This window comes from Gopherus flavomarginatus, chromosome 6 (genome assembly GCF_025201925.1).
Source record: "Gopherus flavomarginatus isolate rGopFla2 chromosome 6, rGopFla2.mat.asm, whole genome shotgun sequence".
Classification (NCBI taxonomy): Eukaryota; Metazoa; Chordata; order Testudines; family Testudinidae; genus Gopherus; species Gopherus flavomarginatus.
Genome location: NC_066622.1, coordinates 94,942,594 through 94,965,856, shown reverse-complemented (window position 1 = coordinate 94,965,856; position 23,263 = coordinate 94,942,594). Strand labels below are relative to the sequence as shown.

At 44.2% G+C, this 23,263-nt stretch overlaps 1 protein-coding gene across 12 annotated transcripts in view; it reads left to right on the top strand.

The window, feature by feature from the left end:
• HERC4 (HECT and RLD domain containing E3 ubiquitin protein ligase 4) overlaps nt 1-23,263 on the top strand; it is a 93,923-nt gene that overhangs the window by 62,743 nt on the left and 7,917 nt on the right. For 11 of the 12 annotated variants that reach the window (XM_050958298.1, XM_050958296.1, XM_050958300.1 and 8 more), the window contains 5 exons: nt 2,173-2,339; nt 3,834-3,900; nt 4,410-4,492; nt 16,360-16,543; nt 23,096-23,198. In XM_050958298.1, the coding sequence (XP_050814255.1) occupies nt 2,173-2,339; nt 3,834-3,900; nt 4,410-4,492; nt 16,360-16,543; nt 23,096-23,198 (604 nt within the window). Of the gene's footprint in view, nt 1-2,172; nt 2,340-3,833; nt 3,901-4,409; nt 4,493-9,330; nt 9,701-16,359; nt 16,544-23,095; nt 23,199-23,263 lie in introns of those variants that run through there. The other variant, XR_007775058.1, reaches the window with a different exon arrangement.

Below are 23,263 nucleotides of genomic sequence, written 5' to 3'. Positions count from 1 at the left end.
ATTGGATATCTTCTCAGGTGGACTTGTTCACGACTCACCAAAACAGGAAGTGCTACTGGTTCTGCTCTTTTTGGGGGGTCAACAGGGACTTCCTGTTGGACACCTTTCTATTTCCTTGGTTGAGGGCTCTGATGTAAGCTTTCCCACTGGTGCCACTGCTTCACAAAGTCCTCATGAAGATCAAGCAGGACAAGGCCAAGATTATCCTGATAGCCCTGGCTTGGCCTCACTGGCAAAGGTGCTCAGCACGCTCATGGACCTGTCAGTGATGATCCCAATGCCACTGCCCCACTGACCGGATCTCCTGTCACAGAATCATGGCCAGTTCCTGCAGCCAAATCTGGCAGCACTCCACCTCACAGCTTGGTTGCTCCATGGTTAACTACTGAGGAGTGGGAATGTTTGACCCGAGTCCAACAGGTCCTACTGAGGAATAGAAAGCCCTCCACTAGAGCAGCCTACCTCGCCAAATGGGAATGATTCAAGTGCTGGGCCTCGACCCAAGCAGTTAGCCTGAGCAGGCCTCGCTGCAGCTGATCCTGGACTACCTTGTGCATCTCAGACTCCAGGGTTTGTCCTTTTTCATCAGTTAAGGTCCACTTGGCTGCTGTATCTGCCTTTCACCCTCTGTTCCAGAGCAGTTCGGTCTTCGCTTATAGCATGATGGTCCGGTAATTAAAGGTCTACAGTGGTTCTACCTCCAAGTCTGGGTCCCAGTCCTTCCATGGGATCTGAATCTGGTACTTGTGTGGCTCATGAAAACTCCCTTCAAGCCCTTGGCATCCTGTTCCCTTCTTCTGCTTTCCTGGAAGATGTCATTCCTGGTGGCTATAACTTCTGCCCGAAGGATCTCCGAGATTAGAGCACTTACGATGGAGCTGCCATATACAGTGTCTTTCAAGGACAAGGTCCAGTTGCAGCCACATCCGGCTTTCCTGCCCAAGGTGCTTTCCAATTTCATACAAGCCGGGACCAGTCTTCTGCCTAAAACCTTGTACGTCTGAGAAGGAATGTAGGTTGCGCTCCCTAGATGTCAGGAGAACGCTGACCTTCTACATAGAGAGGACCAAGCCATTTCACAAGTCGACGTAGTTGTTCGTTGCAGTGACAGATAGGATGAAAGGTCATCCAGTGTCCACCCAAAGAATTGCATCGTGGATCACAGCCTCCCTCCACTCGCAATCGTAACCATCCACTGAACGAGCGCACAAGCCTTCCTGGCCCGTGTGCCAATTTCTGATATTTGCAGGGTTGCCATTTGGTCGTCCATCCATATGTTCATGTCTCACTATGTGCTTACCCAGCAAGCCCGAGATGATGCTGGCTTCGGTAAAGTAGTATTACAAGCTGCTCAACTGTGAACTCTGAGCCCACCTCCAGGAATACTGTTTGTGAGTCATCTAGAATGGAATTGACATGAGCAAGCACTTGTCCATGTTGATGGGCCATCCGTCCTGTCTGGCTTTTCCATTGTTGTACCTGAAGTGTTGGCAGTGGCCGTCACCCAAAGTAACATAGTTGAAATACAGAGATAGTCAATATTCCTAATTTTAGATACAGAAATGATACATGCATACAAACAGGAAAATTGCATTCAATTAATCATAACCTTTCTAGTGATCTCTCACATGAGCCATCTTGCAGGAAGTATATCTCAGTTATGTCATTCATATCATAAGCATATTTCCATAAAGAATACGGAAAGACGGGTCACAGTGTTTCTCATGTCCATTCCATTACCTGCCCCTCTCGGAGTTGCCAACAAGAAGGAACCTGAGAGGGTGTAAGGCAAGTGGCACCTGATATACCGATGCATGAACGCAGCACTCAAGGAAGTGCCACAGCCAGCCTTACGGATACTGCTAAGGCAAATGTCCCGACAACTGTGCACGTGGGCGCGCACACACCTAGAATGGAATGGACATGAGCAACACACCTTGATGAACAGTTACGAAAGGTTAGGTAAACGTTTTTTCTCCTTGGATTTCAGTCTTACTCAACTGGTTAAAATCTTACCTGTTTTAACAATATCTGTGAAATAAGATTATATTTTTATTTATAGGAAATGTAAATGAAATAGATATAAACCTATTAAAAATCTGAACATTTTTTTCTTTTTTTAAGTTGACAGATGTTTTAACTCTTAACTCTTGTATTTTCTGTTCATCGTAGACGTTTGAAGACAGTGACTTGTTCCATTTGATTGGTGTTGTCTGTGGGCTAGCAATATATAATTTTACTATTGTAGACCTTCAGTTCCCATTGGCTTTGTACAAGAAGCTGTTGAATAAGAAGCCTTCCCTAGATGACTTAAAAGAGTTAATGCCTGATGTTGGCAGGTGAGCCAATATAAATTGAATGGCAGGATAACCGGTGTATCATCTTTCTTATTAAATGCACTATGTAGTTTCCTGTAATGTACAGAAATTGAATAAAAATATCTCCGTAGATAGACAAAAAGCTCTAACTAGAATAATACCTTTAGGCTAAAAGTTGAGTTTGTATTTACACTATTGTTTTATAAACCCCTACTTTCAGATACTTAGTTTTGGGATTAAGAATTCTTTCCTGTTTGGAACTTAATGTCCCCAAATTTTGAAATTTTTCGGTTCCGATGTGTATGTTGTAAATATAACTCATCTTACTTTGAACATAATCTCAGTTTTAGGCAGTTTATTCCGTTTCTAATGACATTGATTTGCATATTTCAAAAACAAGTACATGTGAATCTGAACTTTTTTTCATTTGCTGAGGTTATATAGTTAATATCAATTTTTGAAGTATTTGAAACCAGAAAATTCAGAGAAAACCATTTATTTTTAATGTATTGTATGTATATTGTTCCCATCTTCATTAAACAAAAATAAAACAACATTTTGATCAATTGGCAAATCATACTCTTTTGAGGAGGATCCAAAGGTGTTTGAGGAAAATGTATTAATAGCCCATCAATGACTCATAACTGTAGTGTCCCATGTTCCCATCTACCTCTGTTTGACGTGTGCAAGGCAATTAAGGGAGATTGAGATATTTTTGGGTTGCAGCTCTGCCATCTTCCATCAGCCAAAGGAATATGTGCCGTCTTTTTTGTGTTATGTCTAGGTCTAAAGTTAGATTGCTAGGAATGAAGAAGAGTTAGAGAAAATATTTTAAGAAATGTAATAGCATATAAGGTCATAGCAAAATGAGGAATCAGAGTTCAACAATATAAATCCCATTGCAAAATTTAAAAAGAGGACTTAAAGTTTAAGCTCCTAAATCTATATTTAGTTTCGTAAGTAAGCTTGAACAGATTTTTGAAATGCTGAGCCGTCTGAGCTCCCACTGAAGTCAATGAAGAGACTTCTTGTAGAACTTGCCTTTTATTACTAAATATTTTCTTCTTCTACAGACTTTTCACTTACTCCATAAACAGTGTTGAAATACATATTTCAGGTACTGAGATGAAGGATCAGGCAGCTATCATTCTACTTCTCTCAGCACCCTATCTCTTTTCTCATTCTGTGAACCCTCTTGCTCCTTTCCAACTCCAAAATAAGAACCCTCTCACCTTGCTTCTAGAGTAGACAACTGGAAGGAATTAAGGCCTCTCAGAAATGAAGGAAAAACAAGAAAATGTTCAATAAGCTTTGTGCTGCATTTCAACTTAAATGAAATATGAATCAGTGGAGGGTTTCCTAACTTTGCACTTCTAAATGCTAATCATCTAAGTAAGAAATCCAAAGAAGATAACTGTAGAAAGATACAGAACTCACAGAATACTGAGAACATATACTCAACATATGTTAATTTTTCAATGCATTGAGATTAAGACAAAATATATTGTTTTGCAGAAGTATGCAGCAGTTACTGGACTATCCAGAAGATGACATAGAGGAGACATTTTGTCTCAACTTTACGGTAAGCTTTTGAATTTTTTTAAAGTATTTTACTTGTAGTTTTAACTATCCATTATGATTACCTCTGGCAGAATATATGTTACCAAAAACACTGGCTGCTCTCCTATTAGAATTTTGCATTCAGTTGGTATTTTAATGTTAAGCTGATTGTGAAACACTGCCCATGACTGAGGGCAAGTCTACACTACAGCACTGCAATGGTGCAACTGTGCCTGTATAGGGCATCTGGTGAAGACATACTGTGCCGACAGGAGAGTGCTCTCCTGTTGGCATAATTACGCCACCTCATCGAGAAGCGTAATCTACGTCGGTGGGAGAGCATCTCCTGCCGACATAGCAGCAGTGTGAGCAGCACGAAACTTATGTTGCTCGGGGAGAGGGTGCTTTTTTGCACCCGTGAGCAATGTAAGTTAAATCTACTTAGGCATTAGTGTAGACCTGCCCTGAGTTGAGGGAAATGGTCTTTTGGAACAGTAAATGAAGTGTACTCTGCATTTTACTTTTAAACAGATCACCGTGGAAAATTTTGGAACAACAGAAGTAAAAGAGCTGATTCCTAAAGGTGCCGACATTCCTGTGGTCAAACAAAATAGGTAAGTGAATTATAACAGTGCAGGTGTACTGGTCAGTTAGTGCTTCAATTTTAGCCTGTTTCAAAAAGGAATAACTTGACTGCTAAACATAACTTGCTCTGATCCAGAAACTAGCATATTTGGTATAGGGGGATGTCATGGTATAATCCCCCACTCTGAACCTTAGCGTTCAAAATATGGGGTACCAGCATGAATTCCTCTAAGCTCAATTACCAGCTTAATACTTGTAGCGCTGCCACCAACCAGGAATTCCAGTGCCTGGTACACTCTGGTCCCCCCCAAAACCTTGCCCAGGGACCCCCAAGACCCAGACCCTCTGGATCTCAACACAAGGAAAGTAAACCCTTTCCCTCACCGTTGCCTCTCCCAGGCTTCCCCTCCCTGGGTTACCCTGGAAGATCACTGTGATTCAAACTCCTTGAATCTTGAAACAGAGAGGAAAATCCACCTTCCCCCCTCCTTCTCTCTCCCCCTCCCAGACTCTCCCTGAGAGAGAAAGTAATCCTAACACAGAGAGAAAATAACCTTTCTCTCCCCATTCCCTCCTTTCTCCCCACCAATTCCATGGTGGATCCAGACCCAGTCCCCTGGGGTCTCACCAGAATAAAAAAACAATCAGGTTCTTAAACAAGAAAAGCTTTTAATTAAAGAGAGAAAAAACACTAAAAATTATCTTTGTAAATTTAAGGTGGAATATGTTACAGGGTCTTTCAGCTATAGACACTGGGAATACCCTCCCAGCCTAAGTATTCAAGTACAAATTAAAATCCTTCCAGCCAAATACACATTTGCAAATAAAGAAAACAAACATAAGCCTAACTCGCTTTATTTACCTAGTACTCACTGTTCTGAACTTTTTATAAGAGCCTGTATCGGAGAGATTGGAGAGAAACCTGGTTGCACATCTGGTCCCTCTGAGCCCCCAGAGTGAACAACAACCAAAATCTAACAGCACACACAAAAACTTCCCTCCCTCAAGATTTGAAAGTATCCTGTCCCCTGATTGGTCCTCGGGTCAGGTGACAGCCAGGCTTACTGATCTTGTTAACCCTTTACAGGCAAAAGAGACATGAAGTACTTCTGTTCTATTAACTCTTAACTATCCGTTTATGACGGGGGAAAAAAGCTTTTATTTAACATGATGAATTTTTCAAGTTGTTGAGAAAACATAATTCGTGTTGTAATTTATTAGTTGCTATTTGAAGTACGTTATTTCAACTCGAATTTTTAACTTGAAAGCTACGTAGGGCCCATTTAGACAATTCTTTTTGTTTTATAAGGTTAGGTTGTTTGCTAAATATGCCTACCTAGAGAAGACAACTCGTATCTCTTAGTAATGGCTGTAGACTACTAAATGATTAACTTAAACAAAACTGCACTGATCTGCAAGGAACATGAGTATAATTAGAATTTGCTGAGTAGCAATCAAAGCCTTCTTTTTGATACAGTTCTGTAGCCTCCCCCAATTTTGGAAATGTAGTTCTGGGGACGTCTTTTCCCTTTGAAGAAAAGGTGAATGAGTCTAATTGGTAAGGAGCTTGTAGCATTCTCAGGCAGAGATTTTTGTCATGGAAATCGTGGATCCTATTCTCTTTAAAACAAACTCTTTTTTTTCTTAATTCCCACTCCACTCCTTTCAATGTATTGGCAGATGGGGATGGCACCTTGTGCCTTTGTGGAGAGCCCTGATTTAGTTGCTACCAATTCTCCTACCTCTCTCCCCTGGTCCATTCTATCTCTCTCTCCTTCCCCTCCCCTATATTTTTGTTTGTTCTTTTTTTCCCTTTGGCTTTTTTGTGTATTTTCATCTTTCCTTAGTTTTTCTTTTTTGCATGCTCCTGTTTTTGCTTCCTTTTCATGGACAGGTGGAGCAGAGGACATGTTCCTTGAGACCATGACATGTGTTTACAGCTGGACTGAGTGTTTTTTGAGGACAGGGAAAATATGCTTGGCTGGGTAGATTGCTGCTTGAGCCTATAGCCCGATATCTGAAAACTATTTCTGCAACTGGGTATAAGAGTAATGAGGAAAGGTGGGAGGCTTTGAGGGAGCTATACACTTGTTTCACCATAGCTATGACCATGTTTGCAGTGAAGATATCCCACAGTGAATCAGTTTTTTCCTCACTTTAATCTGGCATCCACCACCAGGAGGGCTGGACCCTAGGTTGGTGGGGAAACCATGTAGAGTAAAATTACAACTTCCATGTTTGCTTGATGTCTGTGTTCTAGCTATGTAATTGGGGGGAGCACTGCACCACAGTCCTTCCTGCCTCTCAATCCTTCTACTCCAGTGGTCCCCAATGTGGTGCCCATGGGCGCAATGGTGCCCGCTGGTGCATTTATGTGTGCCCACCTAGTGCCCAGCAGGGAACCTGCCAGGGACAGAGGACTCAGGCAGCGGGTGCGGTGTTCTCTGTTCCCGGCAGGTGCGGGGCCTGCCTAGTTCCTAGCAGGGGAGAGACGCTGCAGCCCACGCCTGCCAGGGACAGAGAACTCTGGGGCTGCAAGCTTAAGCCGGAGAGAAGCTGCAGCCCCATGCCTGCTGGGGACAGAGAACTCAAGCTGCAGGCACTGGTGTTCTCAGTCCCTGGCAGGCGCGGGGCCCACCTAGTGCCCAGCAGAGAAGAGAATCGGGGGCCCCGCGCCTGCTGGGGACAGAGTACTCCAGGGCTGTGGGCATCGGTGTTCTCTGTCCTCGTGGCTTCTCTCCGGTTTCTCTCCTCTCCTGATTCATATATTATGTAATATTAAATATGTTTTTTTATATTATTTAATGTACAAATACAAAATAACCCTTGAAAAATTGTTGGCGCCCGCTCTCTTCTGAAAACATGAATGTGCTGCTGGCCACAAAAAGGTTGGGGACCACTGTTCTTCTCCCTTACCTCTCCCCCCCGCCCCAAAAGGGCAAAAACTCAAATGCCGATTACTTGTATGTGAAAATAAAATACATGATATAGTGCTCCCAGATTTGTTTTTGACAACAGTAGGAAAGAGCCAGAAGTGGTGGCTGTGTGTTGTGTTGCTCCTAAACACCATATATTTCAGAAAATGTAATGCATAATCATTCTTATGTGCTCTTTTTCCAGCATTCATAAGTCTAAGCATTGCTTTTGCTTCTTTAGCAGTCCTGTGCCTCACCACGATCACTTCAGACCTCCGTAAGAAGCTTGTAACTTTCCGTAAAATTTGCATCCATAATTATTATGTATCTCTAATATTGGAGCCAGTTCTCCCAGTCCTCTTGTGAGAGACCAATCTTTTTTCTTGTGAAGTAAAATAGTGTCAAAGCTTCTGAGAACTTTGATGCTATGACCCCTGTCATAGAGCTCATGGTGGGAAAACAAGCAAGAAGGATGCTCTTTTCAGGTAGTATGTGATACTTTGTCAGCAATTCCGCAGGTCTCCCATCAGAAGCCTGGGGCATTGACTGATTGGGACACTACTCAGTCCATGCTGTTCAGTGCAGAGTTGTTCACTAGTAAATTGATCACCATCTATCATGAGAGAGGCATCTGACTTTCTTTTAGAACAGATATCTGATGGGTGCAGTATAAATACATGAATGGATGATACATCAAGGCCTTGTTTAATTCAGCTCTCTGTAGGCAGTGACCTAGTTCAGTCTGAATTAAGAGTGTTCCTTGGGGTGTTCTAGCTATTTGTCTATGATTTCAGGTATAGGAACTTTTCTTATGCAATAATAGTCTCATTTGAGAATATTAACTTTGTGTTTGAGTCATGGAATAGGGTTACATTTAAGAATAGTAATGATGCATAGGTTATCCTTCTGCACCTTACATTTCTTGGATAACATATCCTTGTAGTTGACTTGGGTTCTCATGCTGTAACAACTATGGACCCATTCCAGGTAACCTCAGATTCTGCCTATATAACTCACCACATTTTGCTTCAGGATTGGAGATCCAATATGGGAATTAAATTTACATATTTCTTGTGGTCAAGAGTGTCCCCTTTTGCACCTTAGTGGTGAAGTTCTTGCATTCGTCGTCCCCTGAAGACTAACGGACTAGATGAGTCAGCTTCACATATGTCAAAGTAATAATACAGTATAAACATTAGATGTTCTGTCTATGGCTTAGTGGGACATATCTGTCTATAACTGATTGTGAAATTGTTCCTTTAGATTTAGTTAGATATAGGCCATCTGATTAATGCTGTTTTTAATAATTTATGTACATGAGCCCAGAAACATTGTGATGAACACTTTTTTTTAAAATCAAAAGATGCTTCCTTTTCTGAAACCAATAAGAATCCTTTTCTAAAAATGAATATTTAAAATATATTTAAAGATTCTAGCTGATGGCTTATGTCATGTGGGAAAAAATACACTAAACTACTTTAGTGTGAGGTTAGCAGTTATGGGAAGGTAATAGCACCATCACCTGTAATTTCTCAGCTCTTTGAGTGCTGGTCCCTCTGTATATTCCACATATCTGTATGCATGCATCTTGTACACCTGAGACCAGAAAAATCTTTCCGATAGTATCCATTGGTCCATACCTGCACACTGGATCTCTCCCCATGCTTAGCATGAAGGGCATAAAGCAAAGTACAGACTGACCGCCTCTCCATTTCCTTCTTAAGTCCGCATGGCCTGAATCGGAGTCCTCTGTGCCCAGAGTTATTCTCACCTTCACCTTCGCAAATGTAATTGTATATAATTTGTTAGTGGTTTTGTTGTAGTTTTTTTTAATTTTACATAGAGAAGCTTAGTTTTTTCCCCACCTTAGGGACCCTGTCTGTCTCTCTTTTCCCGGGAGTAGGACTGTGCCCAAAATTTTCGAACTTAAAAACTCTGTCTTGTCCTCACAGCTTCTCTGTCAGCAACGACCACCGGGACTACCTGTACTGCCTTAGAGAAGGCATGTCGCTGCCAGTGTAATATCTGTTGTTCCTTCCCACCCTGGACCCAAGAGAGATGAGAGCTCCAAGTGAGGAAGCCCCTCATGGAGAAAGCCACATGACTCCAGTCAGATCCATGTCAGGGAGACCACCCTGTACATCAGAAGCAGTCTTCAAGCTTTGTGCTTTCTGTAGCAGAAGCTGGATCAGATAAATCTTGAAGACCCACCCTCTCGGGCTTCTCATGAGAATAAGAGGCACTTTCACAGACATAAAAAGAGGTCCCCCTCTAAACCTGCTTCCAGGAGAAGGGATGCTTCTCTGACTCCTTCCAGGTCAGGTGAGTCTTTGCATGCAGATCCCAAAGATTTAGGTCTGCCTAAGCCTCCCAAATTGAAGAGAGAGTGCACAGAAGCAAAGCTCCAGTGGTAGCAGCTCCAGTGCAGACAATGTCTTCTACCAAGCCGAAGGACCGATATCTGCCAGGACCTACCAAGAGCTCTAGACGAGACTCTCGCTCTTTGCAGTAGTACCGACTTGGCCCCATAAGGACCCACCAACCACTAAGTCTGGCACAGCAGAACCATCAGAAGGGACCCCTTGTATTCTGGGATCAATGGAGACGTGAACTAATCTGGAAGTTACCTTTGCCTTTCTCTTTCAGGCCCAGTCCTTCTGAGGGTCACTTTGACCCCCAGAAAAGGATACCACCCCAGTAAGGATTTACTCTCCTGGACAGTCCCTAGGCTGGAACTTCCTTCCATGGATCCAGTTTTCTTGTTGGCTGAATCCAATGTCCAGGGCGGACCATCGCCTCCACAGCCCAGGGAGCTTAGACCAGCCAGGTTTGAGAGTTTCTAGGGCTCAATCTTCACTCAACCATGGTTACCCTCCCAGAAATCACTGGTACTCAATGCCTTGCGGCCCCTGCCCAACTAGTTTTTTCATCCCTCATGCTGGTTCTGTTGGGTCCATGGGGATTCTTATGCATGACACACCAGATCAGTGCACTCTACCAGAGTCATGTCATATCCCCCCTCTCCTAGACAGCAGCACAGGAGTCCACAGAAGTACCTGTAGGAGGAAGTCAACAAGCCGGATTTGCTGGTACCAGCAGTACCAACCTGTATATTGTGTTCCTCACCCGATGATGCAATTACCCCATCTTCACCATCCCCACCAAATGAGCATAGGCAATGTCAAGAACTATTGCAAAACTTCATATTCCATTAGAAGTAATACAAGATACACAGCACGCCTCGAAGATCCTGCAGCCCACCAGATTCAATAGAGTAGCTTTTCTGGTGAATTAGGCCAGTAAGGAACCAGCTAGAGTGGTAAAGTATACACCAGCAACATATACCTCTTCCTCTAAAAGGCCTGAGAAATATTATTTGTTTTTCTGTGAAAGCAGAATTCTTGTTTACTTACCTTGCCCCCTATTCCCTAGTAGTACAAGCAACCATGGAAAGATTGGGGCAGCAGCACTGTAAAATCACCCCTGCAGGCAAGGGAGCTGAACACCTGGATGGAAGGAAAGTATGTACATCCACCAGTCTCCAGTTCAGAATCTCTGACTAACGGGCCCTCTTAGCGAACTGTGATTTTTATGAATTGCTCTAAGTTCCTGGAGTTCACAGATGATACTTTTCCAGGAGGACAGGACCAATTCCAAGCCCTCGTTGAGGATGGTAGACTTGTCGCTAAAACCTCATTGCAAGATACAGTGCACCTGGTGAATACCATATCGAGATCTGTATTGACTGCAATAGTAATGCAGCGAGCGTCATGGCATCGTTCTTTGGAGTTCTCCAGGGAGGTTCAGAATACCATCAAGGACTTGCCGTTCAATTAAATCAACCTCTTTTAACCATAAAACAGATGAGTTTTTATACTTAAGACACCACAATAACTTTCCGCTCTCTGGGAATTTATTCCCTAGCTATGAAGAGAGAACATCATAAACGAGTATAAGCCAAGGCCTCTTCCACTGCCTTTCTACCAGCAACGATTATACAAACTGCCACATAATCATCAAGGAGTGCAGAGGCCAAGGTATTGAGCCCCATCCACCTCAATGGATGAGGTTGGATGGCTGCCACTGACTAAAGGTTACTTTTGATGGGACGCTTGAGTTGCAACCTAAGTGATGCCATCCCTGCATGTTTCTGACATCGACTTTGCTGAGCTCTAGCCCATTGTTATAGCTCTCCAATTATAGGAAAATAGGCAAGTGGATACTAGATATCATCTACTGTGGATACACCATTGAGTTTCTTTCTCCAGCTTCTCCAATAACTCCTTCCCAGCCCCTGTTGAGGGAACACTCTCATGAGGAGATCCTCCAAGAGGAGGTGGACTCTCTCCTCAAATGAGAAGCAATAGAGCAAGTGCCATTTTAGCATCAGGTAGAAGGTTCTATTCCAAATACTTCATAGATCCAAAGAAAAAGGGAGGATGAAGGACCATTCTTAACCTACTCAGCTAAATATTTTTATTTGCAATTTAAAATTTTGCATGGTTATGTTGGCATCAATAAATCCCTCCTTGGAAAAGACACAGGGTTTGGAGCTGTCAATATGAAAGATGCTTACTTTCCTGTGGACATTCACCCATTCCAGCGAAGGTTCTGTTAGGACAGGAAACACTACAAGTTCAGTGAATTCTAGTTTGGTCTGGTCACGGCACCTACGGCCTTCATAAAGGGATTCTCAGTGGTGGCACCATAGATAAGACAAAATGGCTACACTGTCTTCCAACAGGTAAATACTGTCTGGAAGTACAGTTGGCAACCTTGTCCTTGCTCTGCCTCCTGGTATTCTTGGGAGTGTGTGTGAACATGAAGATGTCTAATCTGACCTCCATGCAGCCTATAGACTTTATAGGAATGGCCCTGAACTTAACAGCAGGATGCTCTGTGGACAGACTGCATGCCATGAGCAGTCCGATAAACTAAGTGACTCTCAAACCCTGAACAACAGTGCAGGTCTGTCTTTCTTTGCTCGGCCACATGGCCTTCTGTACTTGTATAACGTTGTTTGCTAGGCTGCTCCTCTGGCTCTGGTTAGTAATATGCCAGACACACATAACATGAACACCATAGTGACAATCGCTGTCAATACCAGGGTATCGCTGACCTAGTAGATGAACCTGGAACACGTGTGTTGGCATACCTTTCCCACCTCTGACACCCAATATGACAATCACAGATGCATGTGCATGCATGCGCACACACAAGCAATCCCTCCCACTTGTGTGTAGAGTTGGTCAATTTTATGGAATTAGTGTATCTGGAACCACATCACAGTTTCTGCAACGTACTTCCCAGTGTGATACAGCATGGCCAGAGGGCAGCAGGAGGGGGTTAGAAGGGAGCCTTATTCCCTGTAGAGGGAAGAAAGTTTGCTATAGATCAATTAGAGCACCTGAAGTCAGTCACCTGATATAAACTCCCTGCTTCAATCAGACAGGGGAAAGTGTTGGAGCAGAGATCAGTTTGAAGGAGTAGAAACAGTGGTTTGGAGTTGGAGCAGAGAGCAGTTTGGAGGGAAGCAGAGGAAAGTTTGGAGAAGTGCTGCAGTGGGCTAAGAAGTCCAAGACCCTAGGTAAAAGGACACCTGGCTTGTGCAGAGGGAGGGCAGGAAGCCCCCACAAGCTAAAGGGCAGGAGAGGGAAGTAGCCCAGGGGAAGGAACCGCTAGTTCAAGTGGGCTACCACTATCCCTACGGCCCCTGGGCTGGGACCCAGAGTAGAGGGTGGGCCCGGGTCCCTCCTGCCCTCTCCACTCCCCTCCTCTAGGACGCTAGTGAGGCAGTTAATATCCCAGTTCAGGGGCAAGAATAGGCACCCTGATCCGCCCCCCCCCCCCCAAGAGGAGAGAGCACGAGACCCATCATAGTAGTGCTGGCAATTTGCCACACAAGGTACTCAGAACTCACTAGTGGACGGCCTCAGCAGGCATTTGGTCATTGATCACGGGTGAGAGTTACTCAATTCTGTGATGAACATCATGAATTCAGTTCATGAATATTAATCATGAACATCGCTTCGCTTTGTGGGGGACACTGTCTTGAGACCTGTTAATATCCCAGATGAACAAGAAGTTCAACTTATGTTGTTCCAGAGCAGCACAGGGTCAGGACTCTGTGGCAGTGGACACTCCTGTCATGACTCACCTTTCATCCCGCTACTACCTACGGTTCTGTGAAAGATTCTTCATGACAAAGCACAAGTCATCCTCATTGCACCCAACTGGCCCAGACAGTTATAGTTTCTGAACTGCCTATGAATATCAACCCATCAGTATTTAGTCCTTTCTGGACCTGCTGACTCAAGAAAAAGAAAGTATCAGATATCCCATCCTGGACTCTCTTGACCTCATAGCTTGATATTTGGATAGATGTCAGACCTAGAGCATTCATCTTCACAGGCCATTCAAACAGTTCATAATCATAGCAGGAAATGATATCTAACCAAATAGAGGGGTGTGTGTGTGTGTCTCTTTCTTTTTCTCTGGGTGCAACAGAACGAATTATAATCAGGGCCAGCAGGTCTTACTTCTATTTTAGACTGTCGTCACTGTCAAGACGAATCTTTCCATTAGCTTGCTGTGAATCCAACTAGAAGTAATCAGTACATTCCATCTGCCAGTAGATGACTATTCTACTTTTGCTCACCCGGTAACAATCAAATTCCTAGAGTCTAACTAGGTTTTCCCCACCAATAGTGAAGCCAGCGCCACAGTGGGTGGGATCTTACACTTATACCTTCAACACTTAACAGGCCATCTTTCAAACCATTGACCATGTTCTTGAGGTCCCATCTTCTATGGAGGTTGCCTTCCGGAGGACCATTATGTTGGCCAGGAGAGAAGGTGAGCTGGAGGCCCTCATGGTCTGCCTGCCATACACTTACATTTGCCTCCACCCAAATTCATCCTCTAGGTAACTTCCAAGGTCTGCATAAACCAGTTGATTTGCTTTACTGATATTCTTTGCCTCAAGCCTACGGTGAGTAGAGGAGACTTCGTTCTCTCGACATCAGATGAGCATTGGCATTCTACCTGCAAGGAGTGAAATCATTTAGAAAATCACCTAGATTATTTGTTGCTATAGCAGAGTGAGCATGGGGACAAGCAATATCTGCTCAGAGACTCTTTAAGTGAATATCTGATTGTATCCTCTTTTGCTATCAGTTGGTGCATCTCCCTCCTCCAGATGAGTTGAGGGCCCTTTTCACTAGAGCGCAGGCAATCTCAGTAGCATTTCTTTGAGAAGTCCCTCTGCTAGACAATTTTAAGGGAACAACCTGGAATTCCATCTGCACTTTCAAGAAGTATTATGCGTTGGTACAAGCAGAATTGCAGTGTTAAGGATATCTGTACTCCTGCATCCTCACATCTCCCTTCCTATTTGACTACTGCTTGCAAGTCACCCACCTGTGAAATACTCATAGGGACCAGCATTCTCACCTGTCACTGGAGGTTCTTTGAGATTTGCGGTCCAGATCCATATCCCACTACTTGCCTTCCTTTCCCTCTGCTTTGGATACAACTGGATTTGTAGTAGAGAAGGAACTTGAGAGGTAGTTACTCTGCATCTCCCCTTGTACCATTGGTATTGAGTACAGGGGGCAGGCACAGACCAACAGACATTATTTTCAAGATTTTCTGATCTGAGATCACGTGCTTGCGTACCCATGTGTGGAATACAGATAGACACTGCACATCTTGAAAAATCTCCAGTTACAGGTGAGTAGCCTCCTTTTTTTATTCTTGGCTGATAGTAAAAGATCACTTTGCTGCCAATATTTGTGGGATTTCATTGTTAAGGAAGTACCTGTTGTTGTTTCATGAAGATGTCTATTCACTTTTTTTGGTTTTCCTGCTTAATTGTTGTATATTTACATGAACTGGAAACATGCCAAGAGATTCAGGTACTGCCTGAAGTGTACTGGGAAGGTGTACTTTATCAATAATTAATACTGATTATCGTCTGACACTGCCAGTGTTTTGAGAGTTTTTACAGTCCTCTGTCATTTAGCACCTTTTATTTTCCTTTGTATAGCAATCTCAGTTACAATCTTAATAATGTTTTGAATATTGCAGCAACGTTACCTAGGCAAAAGGTAGTGTTGTAAAGATTTGCGTGGCAACCAACCAAACAAATGCCAGGCTGTTTGCAAGGTGCATTCAGATGATCCTTCTGAGATAAATGATTATCCTGATAAAACACAAAAATACTATGGATTTCTCTGAAGAAAATGTATTGGTAGGGTACTGGTAATCTGCTAACAGAAATAATGGCAGCATGGTTGAACCACTTCGTGCTGACTAGATTGATGTAAAAATATTCAGTCAAAAGTAAACTGGCAAGTTACTGGATTTTTGCCATCTGTGCTTGAGTGCAAACATTTCAAGTATCTTGCCTGATATGTTCATGCTCTTTAGTAACAAGGAGTAGTTCTCATAGTCAAACTATTTTCCCTAACCATAATTAACCCTTTCTGTGTGACCCAGACACTATACAGAACATGAGATGTCTGTCCATGGGAGTTACGAACTTGTCTTCCAACATGGAGCATACACAATCATTCCCTAAAACTGAAAATAACCTCTTTTATTAAAGGAACAACAGTGACTTGAGTAATTAGTTTCAGTCCACTACACTGTGAATCAGCATTTCAAGAGGCAGTGGAAGTCTCCGGAAGAGCTAATTCATTATGGAGGGTACACATTATTAAAAGGCTCATGTTGTCTGAAATGTGTTGTTTAATGTTGTTGTTTGTCCACGCCATACTCTCTCAGTTTTGGGAAGAACTGAATTCATGCTCTACTTGTGGTTAAAGGATCTTCATTGTGGCCACAGCAAAGACCATGGGCAGAATACGGTATCTTAAAAAAAGTATTTTGTGCTAGGTTGACCATTGATTTATTCGTAGAAGAATGATACTTAAATATCTTCAGTTTTTAAAATGTTTGCTTTTGTCTTCACTCTACAGGCAAGAATTTGTAGATGCCTATGTGGATTACATCTTCAGTAAATCAGTGGCTTCCTTATTTGATGCATTCCATGCAGGCTTTCATAAGGTGTGTGGTGGTAAAGTTCTTCAGCTCTTCCAGCCCAGTGAGCTGCAGGCGATGGTGATTGGGAACACAAATTATGATTGGAAAGAACTGGAGAAGGTAAGTACTAGTTTAGTTAGAGTATATTAAACTGGTATACATTTAAAATGCAAAAGCAAAACACTTGATGGTATTGCTTCTCCACATTCCTATATTGAAGTTAAGCTTTCCAGTTTCCCTAAAGATTAGGTAGCATAATTTTGCTAACAGTAAATGGAGTCTTTTTAATTTTCCACAGATTCATCCTCACCCTTAATGTTTCATCTCTGATCTCTCTAAAGTCTATTGGACAAACCTTGCAGAGAACTGAGAGAGAACCATATATATTAAATTTTTAAGGAGAAAAAGTTAACAAAAAAATGTTTAACACATGAACATCTGTGTTCAAAGAATTTAGTTTTAAGGGTCTTTGGTGGTTTCACACATCGCTTGTTTGAATGATAGTTCCATCTACTCCAAAAACCATCACAGAGCTCCATTTGCTGACAGGTGACCCACATGTGAGTTTTGTTGTTGGGGCTTTTTTTTTTTTTTTTAATAGTGCCCCTTATTATCTAGACACACCAGCCAGTAGGAATTTTCCTTATCATAATATGCAGCGCATTATCAACAAGTGGCATGGGTGTGATGACAAGGTTGTATAGTCAAAACAAGTTATATATTCTGAATTACTTTTACATTTGTGTGGTGCCTTATGAAGTTACGCAGGCAGAAAGGAAATGAAAATATTTTAAAATGTTTATCCAGGTGTTTTATAAACTGAAAAAAGCCCATTTCCTTTTTTGGACTATAAATCCTTAAAATACCTTCTGGACATTATACAAGTTGTTCTTCGAGTGTGCGTGCTCACCACATGCACCGGTGCCGGAAGTTTTTCGCCTAGCAGTACCCGTGGTGGGGAGCGCCCCCCCGTGACCTCTGCAGTGGCGCCTGCCTGGTGCAGTATTAAGGGGCGCTGCACGCTCCCCTGACCCTCAGTTCCTTCTTGCTGCCAGTGAAGGTGCGTCGGAACTTCTCAGCTCCAGCTTTGCTGCAGTTTGTCCCCAGAACCATTCATTCATTCAGTGAGTTTAGTTAGTGAGCTCGGGCCAGGGCATGCCCTGCACCCCAGGATTTAAGTCGTGCGGCTCTTGGGGTTCTGTCCCAAGGAGTGACCCGCACGCGGACTGTCTGTGCTGCTTGGGAGAAACCCAAATCAGCGAAAGGTGCAAGATCTGCAAATCGTTCAAGCCCCGGACCAAAAAAGAAAGGGACATTAGGCTCCGGGTCTTCCTGATGGAGTCAGTGCTGGCCCCGACCCCGGCAAGCCGGTCCGAACTGGTACCTGGCACCGCGATGTCGGTACCACGGTATTGGTACACAGCAACCCTCTGGTACCATTGACCAGTTGGCACCGCTTCTCTTCTCATGCCAAGAGGACCAGAAAGACGACTCCTTTGCAACAGCGCCGAGGGAAGTCTGGGACAGAGGCTTGGCTGGCCCATGTTGGGTAGCCCTCAATCCCCACCGGGCCCTAGGCCTCTGACTCACGTCCTGCTATCCGGATGCCATCTATGCCCAAAGTCCTCCAGGCAGTCAGGGATGTCATGTCCATGCCAGTGCCCGGAGCACCGCTGATGTTGGCTCCATGCTCCAGGGGCAAGCTGCCGCTTGGGTTGCTGCCAGCCTGGTACCGGTCTCGGTCGAGGGAACGTTCCCAACACCGCTCATTGCCCAGCGACTGTTCAGGACTCAGTCCATGTGGATGGCTCCGCTCGTCTTCGCAGAGCAAATATCCATGGGACCATGGTGAATGTCGCCAACAGTCCTCGTCTCGAAGGAGGTACCACAGTCGGTCATGGCACAACCGTCGACGCCGTTCCTGCTCGGATTCCCTCTCCAAGTCTCCGCCAAGGCACCGTAGCCCTGAGTGATCGCCGGCATCTCGCTGTCGCGGGTCTACCTGTCAAAGCTGTTCGCAGAGCAGCTGCTACTCGCAGGAGGACTACCGGGTCCACCAAGGCCTCTTAAAAAGGGTGGCCGTGAGCCTCCACCTCCAGGCAGAGGAGATGGAGGAGCCCTCAGACTCGCTGCTGTCCTCCTCGGCACCGGGCAGGATGGCCTTGCCACTCCATGAAGGGGTGGCAAGAATTTCAAATGCCCTGTGGCAAACACCAGCCTCATTGGCTCCCATCTCTAAGAAGGTGGAATGCAAGTACTTTGTACCCACTAGAGGCACGAGTATTTGTATACTATCATAAACATACAGTTAAGGGTTAATTCCTCTTTTACCTGTAAAGAGTTAAGAAGCTTACATAACCTAGCTGACACCTGACCAGAAGAACCAATAAGGGGACAAGATACTTTAAAATCTGGAAGGGGGAAAAAGTCTTTTGTCTGTGCTGTGTGGGCTTTTGCCGGAGACAGAGAAAGAAGGAGCCATCCCGCTCCTATAGGGTAGTGAGTATTTAGAGAAGGAATGTATTAGATTACTTTTATTTTCTTGTTTGTGAGCTCTTTTGCAAATGAGAGAGGATAAATTTGGGTTCTTTGTGTAACTTTAAAGTTTTGCCCAGAGGGAAACCCTCTGTTTTGAATTTGATTGTCTATGAGATTATCTCTCATTCTAATCTTACAGAAGTACTCCTTTTACCTTTTTTTTTCTTTAATTAAAATTCTTCTCTTAAGAACCTGATTGATTTTTCATTGTTTTTAGATCCAAGGGTTTGGATCTGTGTTCACCAGGACTAATTGGTGAGGGGGATTCTCAAGCCTACCCAGGAAAAGGGATGTAGGAGCTTGGGGGAGGAATTATGCTCAAGTCTGCCCAGGAAAGGGGGGTTAGGGACTTGGGAGATATTTGGGGAAAGGCAGAGTTCCAAGTGGCTCTCCCTAAATATTTGGAACACACTTGGTGGTGGCAGCGTAAATTTTACGTAAACTGGTAAAAATAAGTTTAGGGGGTCTTTCATGCGGGTCCCCACATCTGTACCCTAAAGTTCAGAGTGGGGAGGGAACCTTGACATATACCCACCCAGTGCCCAAATCCTTGCTGGTCGAGTCAGTCAACCACAGGGAACGGCATGGGCAGCCAGCCTCAACCCCTAAGAACAAAGACTCTTGGGGGCTGGATACTTTCAAGAGAAAAGTTTTTATTTGTCGTCAAGCTTCCAGCTAAGAGTAGCAAACCATCAGGCTCTCCTGGGTTGCTGCGAGTTTAATCTCTGGGGATCCCTCCCCAAGTTTGAGGACCTTCTCTAGAAGCACGGTAAAAAGGGCATCCTTGCAGGCCATTTTGGATGCAGCGGACACAGCTGCATGGTCCATGGCCTCGGCAGTGTCCATGAGACGGGCGTCATGGCTCCCGCTCTCTGGGCTATCCAGCGAAGCGCAGTCGTCAATGCAGGATCTCCCTTTCGACAGGAAGGTTCTGTTTCCTGAGGAAATGGACACAAGGCTGCACGGCATGAAAGACTCCCGCACGACCCTCCAAATCTTGGGCTTCTATGTCCCTGCTCTGGCAAAATCCAAGTGCAAGCTGCAGCAGGTTCCTGCCCTCCTGAAGTACGAGGCTGCCCCTAAGAAGCAGCGGGACTATAGAAAATGCCCACAGAGGCAGTCTCAGCCTGCCCTCCAGCCTGGGTCCTCTAAGGGCAAGCAGGTGAGTAAAAGGCATTGTTGACTGGACGCTGAGGGGCATTCTGCCAGTTCTCAGCAGGGATCCACCCCCTCTTGGGCCGAGGGCCTGGTGCCCTCATCAGTCAAGGTGCACCTGGTGGCCATATCGGCCTTCCATCCCTGGTGCAAGGACACGCTGTGTTCTCTGATGCTATGACTGGCCAGTTGCTTAAGGAGTTGGACTGGCTTTACCCATATTCTAACCCCTGGTCCCACAATGGCACCTGAATGTGGTGCTGGCTCATCTTACAGGGGCCCCATTTGAACCATTAGCCACGTGTTACTGGTCTCGCCTCTCGTGGAAGGTGGCCTTCCTGGTTGCTATCACGTCAGCCAGGCGTGTCTCGGAGCTCAGGGCCCTGACCTCCGAGCCGCCGTATATGGGCTTTCATAAGGACAAGGTCCAGCTCCGCCCACACCCCGAGTTCCTCCTGAAGGTGATCTCCGCCTTCCACATGGGTCAGGACATTTTTCTACCAGTCCTCTGCCCCAAGTCTCACGTGCCTAGTGAGGAGCGCCGTCTCCACACGCTTGATGTGAGGCGGACTCTGGCTTTCTATCTTGAGCGAACCAGGCCGTTCAGAAAGTCCTTGCAACTGTTCATCGCCTCAGCTGAGCACTCGAGAGGCCAGCTGATTTCCACTCAGCGGCTTTCCAACTGGATCACTTCATGCATCCACACCTGTTATGAGTTGGTGGGTGTCCCCCTCTCCGCCCATTGTGAGGGCGCTCTCAACTCGGGCGCAGGCCTCGGTGGCTGCCTTCGTGGCCCATGTCCCTATAGAAGACATTTGTAGGGCTGCCATGTGGTCTTCGGTTCACACGTTCACCTTGCAGTATGTGATAGTCTCCCAAACTAGGGATGATGCCAGGTTTGGCAGAGCGGTACTCCATCCTGAGAACTTGTGAATTCCTAGCCACCTCCAGAAGGTATAGTTTGGTATCACCTATTGTGGAATACACATGAGCAATCACTCAAAGAAGAAAAGACAGTTACCTTTTTGTAACTGGTATTCTTCGAGATGTATTGCTCATGTCTATTCCACATCCTGCCCTCCTTCCCCACTGCCGGAGTTGTCTGGCAAGAAGGAACTGAGGGTGCGGGGAGGGCACAACTCTCCTTATACCGTGCCAGGCAGGCGCCACTCCAGGTGTCGCGGGAGGCGCTCTCCCCCTGCAGGTACTGCTAGGGGAAAAACATCTGGCACCAGTGCACATGGCGAGCACGCACACCTATTGTGGAATCAACATGAGCAACACATCTCAAAGAACACCAGTTACGAAAAGGTAGCCGTCTTTTCCATTTGTGGTGGTTGGTATCACAAGAACCCTGCTGTGTGGAATTTCCTCCCTATCCGAGTGCCATTCATTTTCTTTTCTTTCAAATCTCTCCCTATACATCCACAAATACTAATCCATGCCATTAATAAATGGGGACTGTCATAAACAGATTGTTTAGGGTTAATGCCTCTTTTACCTGTAAAGGGTTAAGAAGCTCAGTAAACCTGGCTGACACCTGACCAGAGGACCAGTAAGGGGACAAGATACTTTCAGATCTTGGTGGGGGGAAGTCTTGTTTGTGCTCTTTGTTTTTGGGGGTTGTTCGCTCTTGGGACTAAGAGGGACCAGACATCAATCCAGGCTCTCCAAATCTTTCTGAACCAGTCCCTCATGTTTCAGACTTGTAAGTAACAGCCAGGCAAGGCACGTTAGTTTTGTTTTCTCAACTTGTAAATGTTCCTTTTTGCTGAGAGGATTTTACCTCTGTTTGCTGTAACTTTGAACCTAAGGCTAGAGGGGGTTCCTCTGGGCTATATGAATCTGATTACCCTGTAAAGTATTTTCCATCCTGATTTTACAGAGATGATTTTTACCTTTCTTTTCTTTAATTAAAAGCCTTTTTTTCTTAATACCTGATTGATTTTTCCTTGTTTTAAGATCCAGGGGGTTTGGATCTGTGTTTACTGGGGTATTGGTGAAGTCCCTCAAGGCTACCCAGGGAGGGGAAAGTTTTGGGGGGACAGGGAGTGATCCAGACACTGAAAATTCTGGATGGTGGCAGTGATACCAGATCTAAGCTAGTAATTAAGCTTAGAAGTGTCCATGCAGGTCCCCACATCTGTACCCTAAAGTTCAGAGTGGGGAACGAACCTTGACAGGGACATTAGTTTTATAGTATTAAAAACAATAGCTCTAATGTAGAACTTTCCACTAGGTCTGTTGGTTCATCTTGTGTTTTTGGATAAAAAGCTTGGTGATGAAGAGGTGCCTATCCCTGTACTCTGTGTACCATAGCTGAGAACAGTAGAGGTTAACAAGTGGTAATACACACACATTTCATAGACTTCTAATGTGATGCTACAAATCCTGCTTATATTGGATAAAATAACAGAAAAAGACACCCAGTTCTAGTGTTCAGAGTAGTAAATGTACACTTTACTGGGAAGGCTTTAGGATTTTTGTTAGAAGCTAGTATTTTATATTAAATTAACACAAGGAATTTCTTAACTTTCAGGAAGATCCCGAAGTCCTTTATGCGTCACTGTACATCCACCACTGAAATGTGGTGGGTGGTGGTTAAACAATGTTACTGTGTACAGTCAAGTAATTCAGAACAAGAAGTTCTGGTAAATAATAATGTATTCAACTGAAAGTGCAAGAGATATTTATATAGGCAGAGTGCAAATACCATGATTAAAATTTACTAGTGTTAGAATTACTTTAGTAGTAGGATGTTAACTAGTATCCAGTGTGGGAGAAAACATATCTTTAGAGAGAAAAACATAAAAAAGTAAACTTGGTGAAAAAAATAAAAATGTGTATAGAACAATGACATTTGTAGTTTTGTTTAACTCAGTAGCAATGTGTTGTCTCTCTCTACATACAGTATTTACATATTCAGTGTTCTGATATTTTGTGAATTTCACTAATAATCACATATTTTGGTCACTTCAGAATACAGAATATAAAGGAGAATATTGGGCAGACCATCCTACAATTAAAATATTTTGGGATGTTTTTCACGAGTTACCACTGGAAAAGAAAAAGCAGTTTCTGTGTAAGTATTTGAAACTAATGTATGGAAATAGGAAACCTAGAAGGATTACTGTAGCTTGATGCTTT